Source organism: Cryptomeria japonica, chromosome 1, assembly GCF_030272615.1.
Source record: "Cryptomeria japonica chromosome 1, Sugi_1.0, whole genome shotgun sequence".
NCBI classification, from domain to species: Eukaryota; Viridiplantae; Streptophyta; class Pinopsida; order Cupressales; family Cupressaceae; genus Cryptomeria; species Cryptomeria japonica.
In genome coordinates, this window is record NC_081405.1 from 597,753,131 (window position 1) to 597,767,274 (window position 14,144).

At 32.2% G+C, this 14,144-nt stretch overlaps 1 protein-coding gene across 1 annotated transcript; it reads left to right on the forward strand.

Annotated features, from left to right (window-relative positions):
* The first annotated feature begins 2,864 nt into the window (after nt 1-2,864).
* LOC131856167 (LOB domain-containing protein 24-like) lies at nt 2,865-4,399 on the forward strand. The gene is made up of 2 exons (XM_059207599.1): nt 2,865-3,030; nt 3,726-4,399. Exons 1-2 carry the CDS (start codon nt 2,878-2,880, stop codon nt 3,990-3,992), a joined length of 420 nt encoding a protein of 139 aa, XP_059063582.1. The 5' UTR covers nt 2,865-2,877; the 3' UTR covers nt 3,993-4,399.
* The last annotated feature ends 9,745 nt before the right edge of the window (nt 4,400-14,144 follow it).

A 14,144-nucleotide genomic window follows, 5' to 3' on the forward strand; every position in this document is an offset into this window, starting at 1 on the left:
CATCTAAAAACATGGCCCTTTTTGAGCTATCAATATGATTCCCCCCCATCAAACTCAAGGACTTATTCAATCCTAAGACAGGCCTATTCCATGTACGATGTGGATAATTAGAAAAAATTAGATTTACCGATGTCAATATATTCAAAAGTAATAAAACTATAGTTATTTATAAAAGACTTTCTACTACATAATCCATTACTGGATTTATTAATAATTTTTGGAAATTATATTTTGACTCTATACAATGGCAAAATATTTTCAAAATTTTATGGTCTAACACTCTTGAGCCTAAATGGGCCTTCTTTAGCTAGTTATTCATTTTGTAGAGATTGGGTCATATAAGATTAACTCCTCCAATATTGTGATTTGTAACATACACAAGAAGCCTGAATCACCACGACATATATTTTTGACCATTTTTTCCTAATGAAATCAAGAAAATGTTTTCTGTTGGTTGGAATAATTGGGGGAATAATAAAATAATTCATTAGAAAAAATATTCTCACTAGAACTATGAATAAATTTGTCAAGGAATATAATTTATTTTAGATTTAATTTTTTATTAAAGTTTTATGGATTATCTGGAAAGCAATCAATGAGGAAAAGTTCAAAGGTTCAAAGAGGATAGTTAGTAAGTCTATAAAAAGACTCATTTTTTTCAATGCACCTATGTAGGTTACACTAGCAATGGAGGTGTCTAAAAGATTTTTTTTAAGTTTCTAAGGGAAGGCACAATGGAGGCAAAAAAAATCTAAGATTAAATATGGATAAATGTGGCCATTCAACAAAGTAGAGAATATCCCTTTCTTGTCAAGATTTCAAAACTTTCTATTGAACTATAATGACAAATACCTAATTGAGACACTGAGAAAAGACCTAATAGTGTATATAGGAGAAAATTTTTATATCAATCGAGGAGATGAGTCCATAGTCGAGGTAGTGAAGTCAAGTGATGAGGCCTTTGATATCATTCCACTAATTATTTGGAATGATATCATGGACAAGTATAGTGATAGCAAGAACTCTTAAAGGCCTAGTAAAATATGGTGTATTGACTATGTGTGTGTATCACACCCACCCACACACACACATACATATATATGTCTATGTATATTATGTATATGTATGTGTGTGTGTGTGCATGCGTGTGTGTATCACACACACACACACACATTTATATTTATATACACGTAAATACATATTGTAGACACCTAAAATTGTCCTAGCTTAATTAAATATATTTTTTCATTTATTTAAATTATCCTTTCCCTAAATTAAATAATTTTTTATTTATTTAATTGGCACCACCTCTTCTATTGATTAAATGAATATTTATTTATTTAATTAATTCATTGGTTTTTTATCTCCATGACACTTTTCATTCATCTCTTAATTTACCTCTAACAACCTCTCTAATATTTTCCTATGTTTTATACCTACCTACTAATCCTAGCCGACCAGTTATCCTTTGACTTCTTAATCCTATCCCTCCATTTCTATGACACTCTTGAAATCTGTTCCTTTTTGAGCTCTTATGCACACATTAAATCTGATTTATTTTTATTATATAACATTTGATTTATCTTTTTACTTTTTTTTACTTAACGAAAATTTTAAAACATATAATAATATCAGATTTTTACAATCCATCGGTAATGTGTTTCAAGATTTTTGGATTAGACTGTGTATTAGTTTTTTTGCATCAACTTTTAGGATTACACTTTCTGATCTATCATCAAAATACTAGAAAGCTAAGAGACATAGAATTATGAAAAACAAAATTAATACAAACCAATCAACATATCTCAAATAAATCTCAAATAAATGATCATTCTTTATGTCAATTTTAGAAAAATTATTTAACTTTTCCATTTAAAAAATCAGTATTCTAAACAAATTAATAAAACAATATATGAAACTAAAGATTACCTTTAGAATACATTTATCCACAACTCATCCTTGAAAATCCAAGACATTTTGAATGGTAAAGTCACTACCACATCTAACATTAAAATTAGATTGGTGATGGAGAAATTTACTCATTTCCATCTAAAGAAAATACTGTACGCCATTGGTAGGACCTTAAACTCTGAAATCTGATGTACATGTTTTGTTGTTTACTGTTGGAAGCAGCCACCACTGTCCCAAGTAATGTCAATATATCTCTTTCAAATTTATCCACAACTCATCCTTGAAAATCCAAGACATTTTGAACGGTAAAGTCACTACCACATCTAACATTAAAATTAGATTGGTGGTGGAGAAATTTACTCATTTCCATCTAAAGAAAATACTGTACGCCATTGGTAAGACCTTAAACTCTGAAATCTGATGTACATGTTTTGTCGTTTACTGTTGGAAGCAGCCACCACTGTCCCAAGTAATGTCAATATATCTCTTTAAAATTAGATTGGTGATGGAGAAGTTTACTCATTTCCATCTAAAGAAAATACTGTATGCCATTGGTAGGACCTTAAACTCTGAAATCTGATGTACATGTTTTGTCGTTTACTGTTGGAAGCAGCCACCACTGTCCTAAGTAATGTCAATATATCTCTTTCAAATTTTTCCACAACTCATCCTTGAAAATCCAAGATATTTTGAATGGTAAAGTCACTACCACATCTAACATTAAAATTAGATTGGTGATGGAGAAATTTACTCATTTCCATCTAAAGAAAATACTGTACGCCATTGGTAGGACCTTAAACTCTGAAATCTGATGTACATGTTTTGTCGTTTACTGTTGGAAGCAGCCACCACTGTCCCAAATAATGTCAATATATCTCTTTCAAATTTATCCACACTCATCCTTGAAAATCCAAGACATTTTCTATAAATATTAGCAACAAAGTGCAGGGCATTGCAAAGGGGAAGATGGCACCTTCAGCGTGTGCAGCTTGTCGATCACAGCGCAAAAAATGTTCGGATGAATGTTTGCTGGCTCCTCATTTTCCTTCCGATGACCTTCAAAAGTTTGCTCTCGTACAGAAAGTGTACGGATTCAACAATGTCCTGAAAATGCTTAAAGTAACGTAACTGTACCCAATTTCTAAATTTGCGTTCTTCGGCCTTAAGTCTGACTCTCTAATACCAGAAATAGTAGAGATTTTAAATTGTTTTTAAGAATGTATTAAATATTAGGCTAGGTTTCTGGATTCAATTGTGTTTTGTTTGCATCAATGTTTCGGATCACAAGTCATAAATTATGAAATATGATCTGAAATGTTGATGCAAACAAAGTATACACAGTTGAATCTAGAAGCTTAGCATAATATTCATTATGAACTGTGAAATATAAACTGTGGAAGTTTAATGTCTCTGAGTGTATTTAATGTTTTCTCATACTGAACTGGGGTGTAATTCTGTTGGCAAGAGTTTTGTTTTGTTATGTTAGGTGGGGGGGCTGGTTTTGTTGGCTAGAGTTTCTTATGTTAAAGTTCTCACCCAGATCCTATTAAGAAATTTACTGGACATACTTCAATCAGTACTTGCAGTTGTTTTAGTCAAATTCTTTCTATGTAGGCTAAATAAATGAACAGAAAATTGTGGTCTCTGTTTCTTTAAGTATATTCTGGTTTTGTTTGAGTCAGCTAGACAGAAATTTCCTTCTCATTGATCTGTGTTTGGTCAGATGCTTTACTTACTAGTGGGAAAATGCTTTACTTACTAGTGGGAAAACAGTGTTAAATGAAATTCATGGTTTTGATGTGGTATTGTAATAGGATGTTAAAGCTGAGCAAAGAGCAGATGTAGTGAAGAGTTTGGTGTATGAAGCGACTGCCAGAATGGAGGACCCTGTTTATGGGTGTACTAGAGAGATCCATCAACTGCAGAAGCGGATTGCTGAGCAGGAGTCTAAGTTGGCAGCCACGCAAGCAGAGCTCCTGGATATGCGTTTTGAACATGACAATTTTGTTTCCCTTCCCACCATTTGTGACGAGGTGGATCAAATGCTGTTTTGTGAACCGCTATGGGAAGTGCAAATTTAAGAGAAGATTATATTGAAATTTGTATTATGGAGGTCAGAGCATTCCTCACTGTTTCAAAAACGCTTTAATACTATTTTACATTTGTATTAAATATATATTTTAATAAACTTGGCTCGTTTATATTTTTATATGAATGTCTCTGATTTATTTTTCTTACCGGGTGGGACGTCATTATTGAGGATTCAGGCCGTCGCTCAAACCTGGGTGAGCCTTCTGCTTTGATTAAAACCCCCAGAATTTTGTCTTGCACCCAGCCATCAGGCCTTGATTGTTTCCACTTTTATTGTACTGGGACATACTTAAACTGTATTTAAATCAAACGGCAGAGTTAGAACAAATGTGATGATGTTAATTTTTCTTTTAATTTCTCTATTCTTTATGCTTTTATGGATGTCCATACCGTTTCAAATCTCCCACCTGTCAATTTCATTTGTTTCAAATTTTTTAAAACCTTTCATCAAATCCATTTTGTGCAATCTTGCAATTGTAACATTTCATGGATTGAAGATTTTGTTCGATTGATCACAAGGTCTGGTCTCTCCCCAGTCCAGGTATTACACCAGTAGTTATCGATCATGTTAAAAAATTAACCAGATACACACTGCAGTTTAAAGTTTAAAGGAAGGACTATCTGATACATGCAGTCTAAATGAAAATCATGAGATTTCATGAAATGACATCTCTTTGGTCAAACAGTTCACATGCCTTGTTTAGGCTTCCACATTTTGTAACCATATCTACCAGGACAGTTGCAAAATTCCTCTAAAGGATGCCCATGCCCTGTTCCAAAACTCCCATTTTGGCATAGACTGTGGGGGATTCTGCCAGAGGAGAAATTAGATTTCATACCAGAGCAATGGAGATTAAAAAATCAGAACAGCTATTTAACCAATCAAACAAGGGCCAAAAGAATTGGCAGCCTACCCCTAATACAATACAAACAACTGGGCAAACCTGACAGAAGAGGCATCAGAAACCCTAACAAAAGGGGCAGAAAACCTACAACCAACACATTCCAAACATCGATAAACACAATCCTGAAAAAGGAATCGGAAGTTAATATTTGTGGAACAAAACAGGTGAAACACCAATGATAAATTTGCAGTTTTTCTTTTAAATATATCTTATAATGGTAAAAAGACATATTGGGAAGAAGTTTTTTTCAATATAATGAATTACTTTTATAATTATAATTAATCTATGTCTAATCTTATTGTCTATGTTTATATGGTTGATATTAGTTCAATTATATTGTAAATTTATTTATATGTTTAATTTTTAATATTTAATTTTAAATATAATGACTAATTACATGAAGTAATTGAGCTAATGAGAATTGTCCACTTCATATTTATATTATGAATGTATAGTTTACCAATTGTCTCAATGCTAATATTATGTTACAAATTCAAGTTTAGGTGGATAAATTGGCTTTAGAGTTTTTCATTTGTAGATTCATAATGTATAATTGACTAAAGCTACATGTACTATTCCTAATGTGCCATCTCTTGTTAGTAGGGCTGTCTTATCTCCATGTGAATGTTGACATGGTCATAACCATAATGTTCATTCTAGAGGGAGCTTTTATTGTTCTAAAAAATCCATTCAACACAAATATTATGGCTAATATGATGGGTTCTTATTGTTTTTCTTTTTATCAATATTAAATTTTTTTTCCCTAATTATCATATAAGAAAATTGTACCAAGTTGTATATGTGCAAACTCATAAAAATAAAAGTATTTTAAAATACAACATTAATTTTTTTACTAAGGCTTTTCTTCTTTAAATCTTCAACCTCGTTAATAAGTTGAAAGGAGTTGTGAAAAAAGCAATTTACCATTCACATTGTAAGTATGAATTCTAGTCTCTTGTTTTGATTAAAATTGGTTTTCAATTCATTTCAGAATAATAGTATGTTGGAGTTGAAAGTCTTAATTTGTTATTTTTAAAATTAGTTTAGAGTAATAGTATGTCATTTCAGAATAACAGTATTTGTTTAAGTGAGTATCTTTTTTTATAAATGGCATGCTTATAATGGATAGCTATGATATTTTATTTGAAACAAAAAATGATCTATTTCACTTGTTAATTAATGTATTTATGTTTTTTTTATATAACATTTATATGTTCTTTTATGTTCAACTATTGGTCCATTTTGATCAACATTTGGCATTTTTTTTATTTACATGTGAATTATTTATTTACATTATATAGTATAAATATGTGGCAAGACTGGATATTATATGCACACTTGCTATAACGATTATTGAACTCCGTACAACTACCGATCCCTCTCCCCTAAATAGATAAAAGTCAATATCAAAATTATTAACAAACTGAGAATTGTCAAAATCTGCTAACTATTAAGAAAGAATGAGTGATATAACTTTTATATAGCCGCCCTACGTCATTAAGAATTTTGATGGCGCTGTGGATATTTTTCAGAAATCTCTCCTCTCTGAATTTGCTTTCTGCCATCACATCGTCTTGGAGGCGAACGTGTAAGGCGCAGATTCATTCCAGCGTCAAGTGGGTATGGCTCCCAATAAAGTGCTTGCGTGGGTCTGACAATGATACTAGGAAAGGAAAGGAAAGATGGCCCCTTGGGTCTGTGCAGCTTGTGGATCACAATGCAAAACATGTGTGGCTGATTGCTTGCAATTGTCAAATCAATTGCCTTGTTAAGTAACGTAACCACACCCAGTTTAATGTATGGACACATGGTTTCATAAAATTCAAACCTATCAAAGCATGGAAAAGAGGGCACATTCATTCTCTTCTACAGACATGAGATGCATTTCGGAGTTCATATGTTTATCTGTGTCCTCCAACATCTATTCCCCTATGTTTATTGAGCTAGAGCTGATTTGGACCAATGACATCAAGTTTTGAAAATATATTAATGTTGTTCTTTCTTGTTTTTGGATTCTATTGTATTGTTGTTTTTTTCTATCAATGTTTCCCATCACACTCCATGATCTATCATTAGAATGGTTTGTTCCAATTTGAATATCTATTTGTTTAGTTACCATCTCCATTGTTACTCCTTCACATATCTATTTATTACTCTTCGCAATCTTTGTGCTCAATTCAAAACTTTAAAGATCTTACGACTAAGATTAAGCTTTCTTTGAAGGACCTTCTACCTTTTTTTTCCTCATGATTACACTCTTGGTTTTTAATGACACTATTTATGATCTAGATACATGGTTTAATCTTTGATTTACTAGTGATTGGTTTATGTCTTCTTTCATCCGTTACAACTATCTTGATTCACTAATTCAAGGAAGACAAGAACTCAAAGATTTGTAGTTTCTAGCAAATAGGTGCCTGGCTTATCATTTGTTAACTCCCAATTTCTTATTCTAGCGACAAACTCTGATGTTAAACTATAGATTATTAGATCTAATTAGTTGTTCTCATGAATTATTTTTGTTTTAAGCATGTGTAGGTTTTTTGTACTTGTCTAGTACTATTTAATCGCAATCTCTATTGTTAGTCCTTCACATATCTATCCATTACTCTTTGCAATCTTTGTGCTCAATTTCAAAATTTTGAAGATCTTATGGCTAAGATTAAGCTTTCCTTGAAGGACATTCTACCTTGTTTTTCGTCATGATTACCCCTTTAGTTTTTTATGACGTTGTTTATGCTCTAGATACATGGTTTAATCTTTGATTTACTGTTGATTGGTTTATGTATTCTTTCATTAGTTGCAACTATCTTAATTCACTAATTCAAGGAAGACAAGAACTCAAAGATTTGTAGTTTCTAACATTGGTGCCTAGCTTATCATTTGTTAACTACCGATTTCTTATTCTAGCTATGGATAAAGACTTTGATCTTAAAGTGTAGATTATTAAATCTAATTAGTTGTTCTGAGAATTTTTTTTAAGCATGTGTAGGTTTTTTGTAATTGTCTACTAATATTTAATACTTGTTTTTAAATATTTTTTCTACTTCCTTTGATGGCAAATCTTTTGACTAGTTGAGTTGTCACTTTTATGTTTAGTTTAGATGTTTCTTTTTCTTAGTTTTAATTGATTAGCTTGTTGTAGTTTTCTTCTATAAATAAGATGTATATTGTTTCATGAATTCTTACCTCAATAAAAAAAATGCTGATTTGATATAGAAACTTGCTATAAGTAAATATAATTGTATCACAGGTACAAGTTTTGATTAAATCATCAAAGGGTTCTTACATATTCCCTCATTGATTTTAATCTTTGAATATTTTCCCATACAAATCCTAGAATAATAATATTGTCTCAAAAATATTTATGTGCAAAATGACTATATTATTAATGAATGAATAATTTGTCTCCTTATGTCTACAGTTTGATTAATTAATTTGTTTTTGAGCATCCCTTACCTTCCCTCTAGTGAATTTCAGCACTTATTCTAGCAACTTTCCTACTATAAGTGTCAAGTTTAATATAGTCACATGTTCATACAAGCAAGAACAAGCAATAGAGGCTTAGGTCACAATATTTCTAACATCAAGAGTAAGTCTCTTCCTAACATTTGAAGTTCCCCTGATATTTTTCTCCCTCCATTTACATTGGTAGAAAATTTTTGTTTCCAACAGAAAGGAATTCATTGGACTAACAGAAAGTGGTACATCACTATTAACTCAAATTTTCCCCTTATGGCCTAGGTATGCAAGAGTAACAAAATAGTTAGGAATTTTTAATTATATGAGATATTAAGTTTGAATGGGAGCTAAGATGGTATATGGGGAAGAATGAAAACAAAAAGGGAAAAAAGATGGGTAAGAAATTAGATGGGGGTAATAGAATAATCAATATGTAGATAAGCAGTAAAAGGAGAAGGAATGAGACGAATGTTATGAGAGATATAAAATCTATCTCAGATGTTGAGATTTTTATCCATTCCAACTTTTCAAATAGACTATGTAAATTGATTTTCAATGTGATTCAAATTTCTATCATATATAGAAAATAAATTGCACCCAAAGAGTTGTGGTGCATGTAGTTTTCTTAAACTTATCAGTGTTGAGCTTGGAATGATTTATATCAATTTCAATCATGTTTCACCATATTGAAATTTTCTCTATAACGCAGCCCATTTTATAGTATCATTAAGATCATACATAGAAAAAAAACCCAACAATTTAATCATTAAAGAAAATAAGTCTAACCCATACGTAATTACACAAGGGATCCTCACTTTAATAATGACACATTTAGAAATCCATGAAGATATTCTTTTATAATCTCCACTTCCATCCTTATGAGAATTATGTAGGAACAAATTATCTTTCAATATATTATGTCGAGGCACACCAAAATGAACATCACTTAGAGCTTTGCTTGAAAAATTAAGATATTAAATTTACCCTTTTATATAGACTCTTTAACTCAAATTCTAATGAACTCTTAAATTCTTATAAAATATATTTCATTTCATAATGATGAGGAGAGAATATTTTTATTGTTTGAAAAAATGCCTCATAATGATTAGCTAGTGATTGAAAGAATCTAAGAGATGAACATTTAATTGAGATGATAGCGCTTTGAAATTTTTAAGGTTTATTTCTAATCTTTTCAAAAACATTCTAATCGTGTTTCTTAATTTATACTCTAAACTCCATTAACTCTATGTGTGATACATATATATATATATATATATATATATATATATATATATATATATATAACATCATAGACCTACCAATGTGAACTAAGATCTGAAATCTCCATAACATAACATTATAACATAACATTATAATATGAATAGATTAAATCTCAATAAGATTGTGTCTCTATTCAATGGAATCATGGAACACAACTTAACATGTAATTTCTGAGAAATCTCTCCTTTCTCATTTAGGTTTCTACCATCACATTGTTCCGGAGGTGAACATGCTATGATACCTCTTTGCTTCTTCTGTCTGTGATAGATATTTGGAAAGTGTAAGGTGCAGATTCATTCCACAAAACATAAGCTCCTACCTCCTACCTCCTTTTTCCTCGTGATTTCCCCCTCATGATTTCCCCTTCTAGTTCTTAATGACACCATTTATGCTCTATATACCTAGTTTAAGCTTTGATTTACTGTTGATTGGTTTATGACTCCTTTCAATGGTTACAACTATCTCGACTCACTCATTCCAGTAAGACAAGAGCTCAAAGATTTGTTTTATCCAGCATTGGTGCTTGGCTGACCATTTGTTAGATGCTAATTCCTTATTCTAGTTGCAGATAGAGACTTTGATGATAAAGTGTAGATTGTTAGAACTAATTAGTTGTTCTCATGAATATTGGTATTATTTAATACTTGTTTTGGAAATTTTTTTTTACACTTTTTGATGGTTAATCTTTTGATTAGTCAAGCTACGAACTTGATGTTTAGTTTTATTTTACTTTTTTTTTTAGCAGATTTCTATAGCTAAGTGGTATAAAAACCTGTTATAACTACATTCATTTTTTTCATAGGTACTATTGATGGATGTTTTCATACACTCACTAACAGTTGCGTAGTTTATGTGAACACTCACCACATCTCCTAAAAAGAAGTAAGTTTTGGGAAACCAACCATTCCAAGGTCTCTATAGTCGGGTCTCAGTGATGATGGGAAGTTCAGTCGTTGATGCGCTTGTACCTGAAAAGGGGCCTGCTGGTTGAAACAAAACAAACAAAATCCTTTTTTGTATATTCTGATTTTCACGTTCTCAAAAAATAAATAGCGAAAGATAGATCAGGGGAACCAAGAAATAACAAAGAAATTGATACAATAACAACTGAATGATCCACACAGTTAGAATTTTGTAACCTAAATATTATTAATACCACTAAATCAACATTGAAATGACGAACTCTAGGAAATATATAAAATCAGACAACTTTACATACAAATGAAAATGAATATCACCTAGCCAATAATTGCTCTATAAATTTAATCTTCATACACCATTTACATGTGCAATATGATTCACAAAATAATAAAGCATCCAAAAGAACTAGTTGTTGATTAAAATGATAGAAGTTACTAGATGACGAAGAACACAATCATATAGAACACACAAGAAGCTCAAACAATCCACAAGTTGGTCTTGTATTAAACTTCAAAGAGTATCACAAAATCATCTAAACTTATAATAATTTGCATAAAAATCTCTAATGGAATCTCTAAAATGGACCTCAAATCATCAATTCGCGGACCCTCTAAATGGCCCAAATTTTATAATTTATAGAATTTTCCCCTACACCTTAGGAAGGTATCATACCTAAATTAAGGATTACAAAAAGCAAGGAGTTGTAGCTGACATTTGCATCTCTTCCTTTGAACTCCATCTTAGTACTACTAAATTGGTACTCAAGGTTCACTTCCAAAATGGTGCTCTGGAAGCAGGTATTTCATAACATGCATAAATCTCACCCAAAAAGGAACTGTGAGTTACAACGTCAGTTCAAGACCTAGTTGTAGTGGTGGTAATGGTAATCGAGCATTCAAAAATAGCATTACAAAATGATGGGAGCTGCAATTGACATGCAACTTGCTATCTGTGACCTCCACTTAACTGTTACGAAACTAGCACTCACCACTCACTTCCATGATAGTCCTTTATAGGCGGGTATTTCATAACATGTAAAAATGATACAAAATAAAAGAAAGTGATCATGTCTACAAACTAGGATTACAAAATGATGGGAGTCGCAGTCGACATGCAAGTCGTTGCCTGTGGACTCCACTTAACTGTTACAAAACTAGCACTCACTATTCACTTCTGTAACGGTGCTCCAAAGGCATTTATTTTGTAACATGCAAAAAAAATGCTCGAAAAGCAAGTGTGACATGCAATATCAGTTGAAGCTATAGTGGTTGTGGTAGTGACATTGCTTGAAAGTGCACTTTTCTTTTTCTAACTGCATGTTTGTCCTTTATTCCTCTTGTAGTTTTAGTAGTTGCTGATGAAACATTCTATGGAAGTGGTTCGTGGGTCAGTAATATACTCCATCTGGAATTTTAAAACTCCAAGAAGCTCCTTTGTACTCTCTAGTCTTCTTTTGGGATGAGGTGGAAGGTTCCATAAGTCTAATTCAACTATTACGAAATTACCACTCCTCGTTCACTTCCATAATGGTGCTCTAGAGGTAGGTATTTCATAACATGCAACACAAGATACATAATCAGCTTCATCATATTAGCAAAATCCTAAGGGACTCTGAAATTTTAGGATTTTGAGGTCTAATTATTGATGATTTCATGATTCTGGGGTTTTGGGGTCCATTATTGAGGATTTTGAGAATTCGGGGTTCTAGGGTCCATTATTGAGGATTTCAGGGTTCCGAGGTTCTAGGGTTCCAAGGTCCATTATTGACGATTTCAGGATTTCGAGGTTTCGGGGTTCATTATTGAGGATTTCGATATTTCAGGCTTCCGAGATCCTGGGGTCCAAGATGCAAGGCCAACAACCTACGGATTGATACAAATAATTTTTTATGGAAAACATGAAATCTAACTCTAATCCCTAAACTACGAAAACAGGAAACACGAAAAATGAGAAAAGAAGGGCAAGGAAACGAAAGACCAACCTAGAAGAGGAAGGACAAAAGAAACATGAACAGGAAATGACAGGACAACAACAACAATGTTGGCATTTGATCATTTGTATTATACCGGTAATGTGTGTTTGCTTTATGCAATGGGTATATGTTTGTCATAGAAATTAGATTTGTGTATGTTGACTATTTTGTATGTTGTCATTGATGGAAACTATGTTTCTTTAAGTCATCTAAGTCTTACAATTCAACCGGCTAGACTTAACAAGTAAAGCAAAAACAGTTTTATCACAACCGATAATTAGGACTTCAATTGGTAAATGATAGACAATGCTACATTCCAACAACTGGCACACGAAAATCATGAAGATTTAGATAATGTGATTTTACAGCAGAATTGAAGACTATCAGATGAAGATAGGTTTGTGACCGCACGTACTGAATGGATTAGATGAACTAGATTTGTTTGACATAACAAATTAGTGAATGGTGACTTAATCGGTAATGATGAAAATCACTCAGATCAGTAAAATGACATAGAATTGGATTTGTTATGTCGGAGCCCGACATAAGTAAAGCATACAATGCAAGATTGTCTAGATACATTGAACCTAGGAAATTATAATAAGGTTCTAAGATGACCTTATGATAATTTTAATTGTGTGATGAGGTATGAAAAAATATTTATACATGAGCTTGATAGTGTGATATGTGATGAGTGAATTGAGTATTTCTGATAGTGCAAAGGTCAGAGAAGTTGAGAGATGAAGTCTTTGTAATGTTGTAATGTTTTGAATTGGATCTTATCAAACACAAATGGTGTTATACTGAGATCATTTGTTCTTGTTGACTTCCTAATAGTTGCAGTAAGAAAATCCCCATACAAGGTCACTCCTAATAGGTTGCAGTCAGATCCTAATAGTTATGATCATTAAATCCTCTTACCAGGTGACACATTAACTTGTGTTTGGAAATCCCAGTAACTTGGGTAGCTCCTAATAGGGTTGGTTGTGGTAGGCCTTTTTGTATATCTCTTAACTGAGCTTAGACACTTTTAATAGGGTGTGCCCCTAACCGGGTATTATAGACCTTAATCGGTTAGATCTCTATACTGCAGATAGTGGATCTTGTGGGTATTAACTCCCACCATAGTTTTCCCTATTTGGGTTTTCCACATATAAACTCTTGTGTCATGTGGCTTATGCTTTGTGTGGTGATTGCATACTTGGTATTACTTATTATATGTCTATTGAGTTTTAAGTTTTTGAAATTGATATTCAAATTGATATTTAGATTTCTATTCTTTTTACTATCACTAATTTATTCCTCCTCTCATTGCCTTGTAAGTTAATCAATTGGTATCAAAGCTTAACTTCCTTAAGGATTAACTGCTTGGAAGGGATCTCTAATCCTAAGGAAAATATGGGTGAAGGAATGAGTTGTAGAGAGATGGCTAAAGAAATTGCTAAAACAAAGAGTGAGCTAGAAACCCTAAGAGGCAAGTATAACACATCAATAGCTAAAAGAAAGGATCTAACCGAACAACTATTGGAGATATCTTTTAGGAGCTTCTTAGATGAAGAGAACATTGATGCATTGGTTGAAGAAGTGGAGAAGCTGAATGG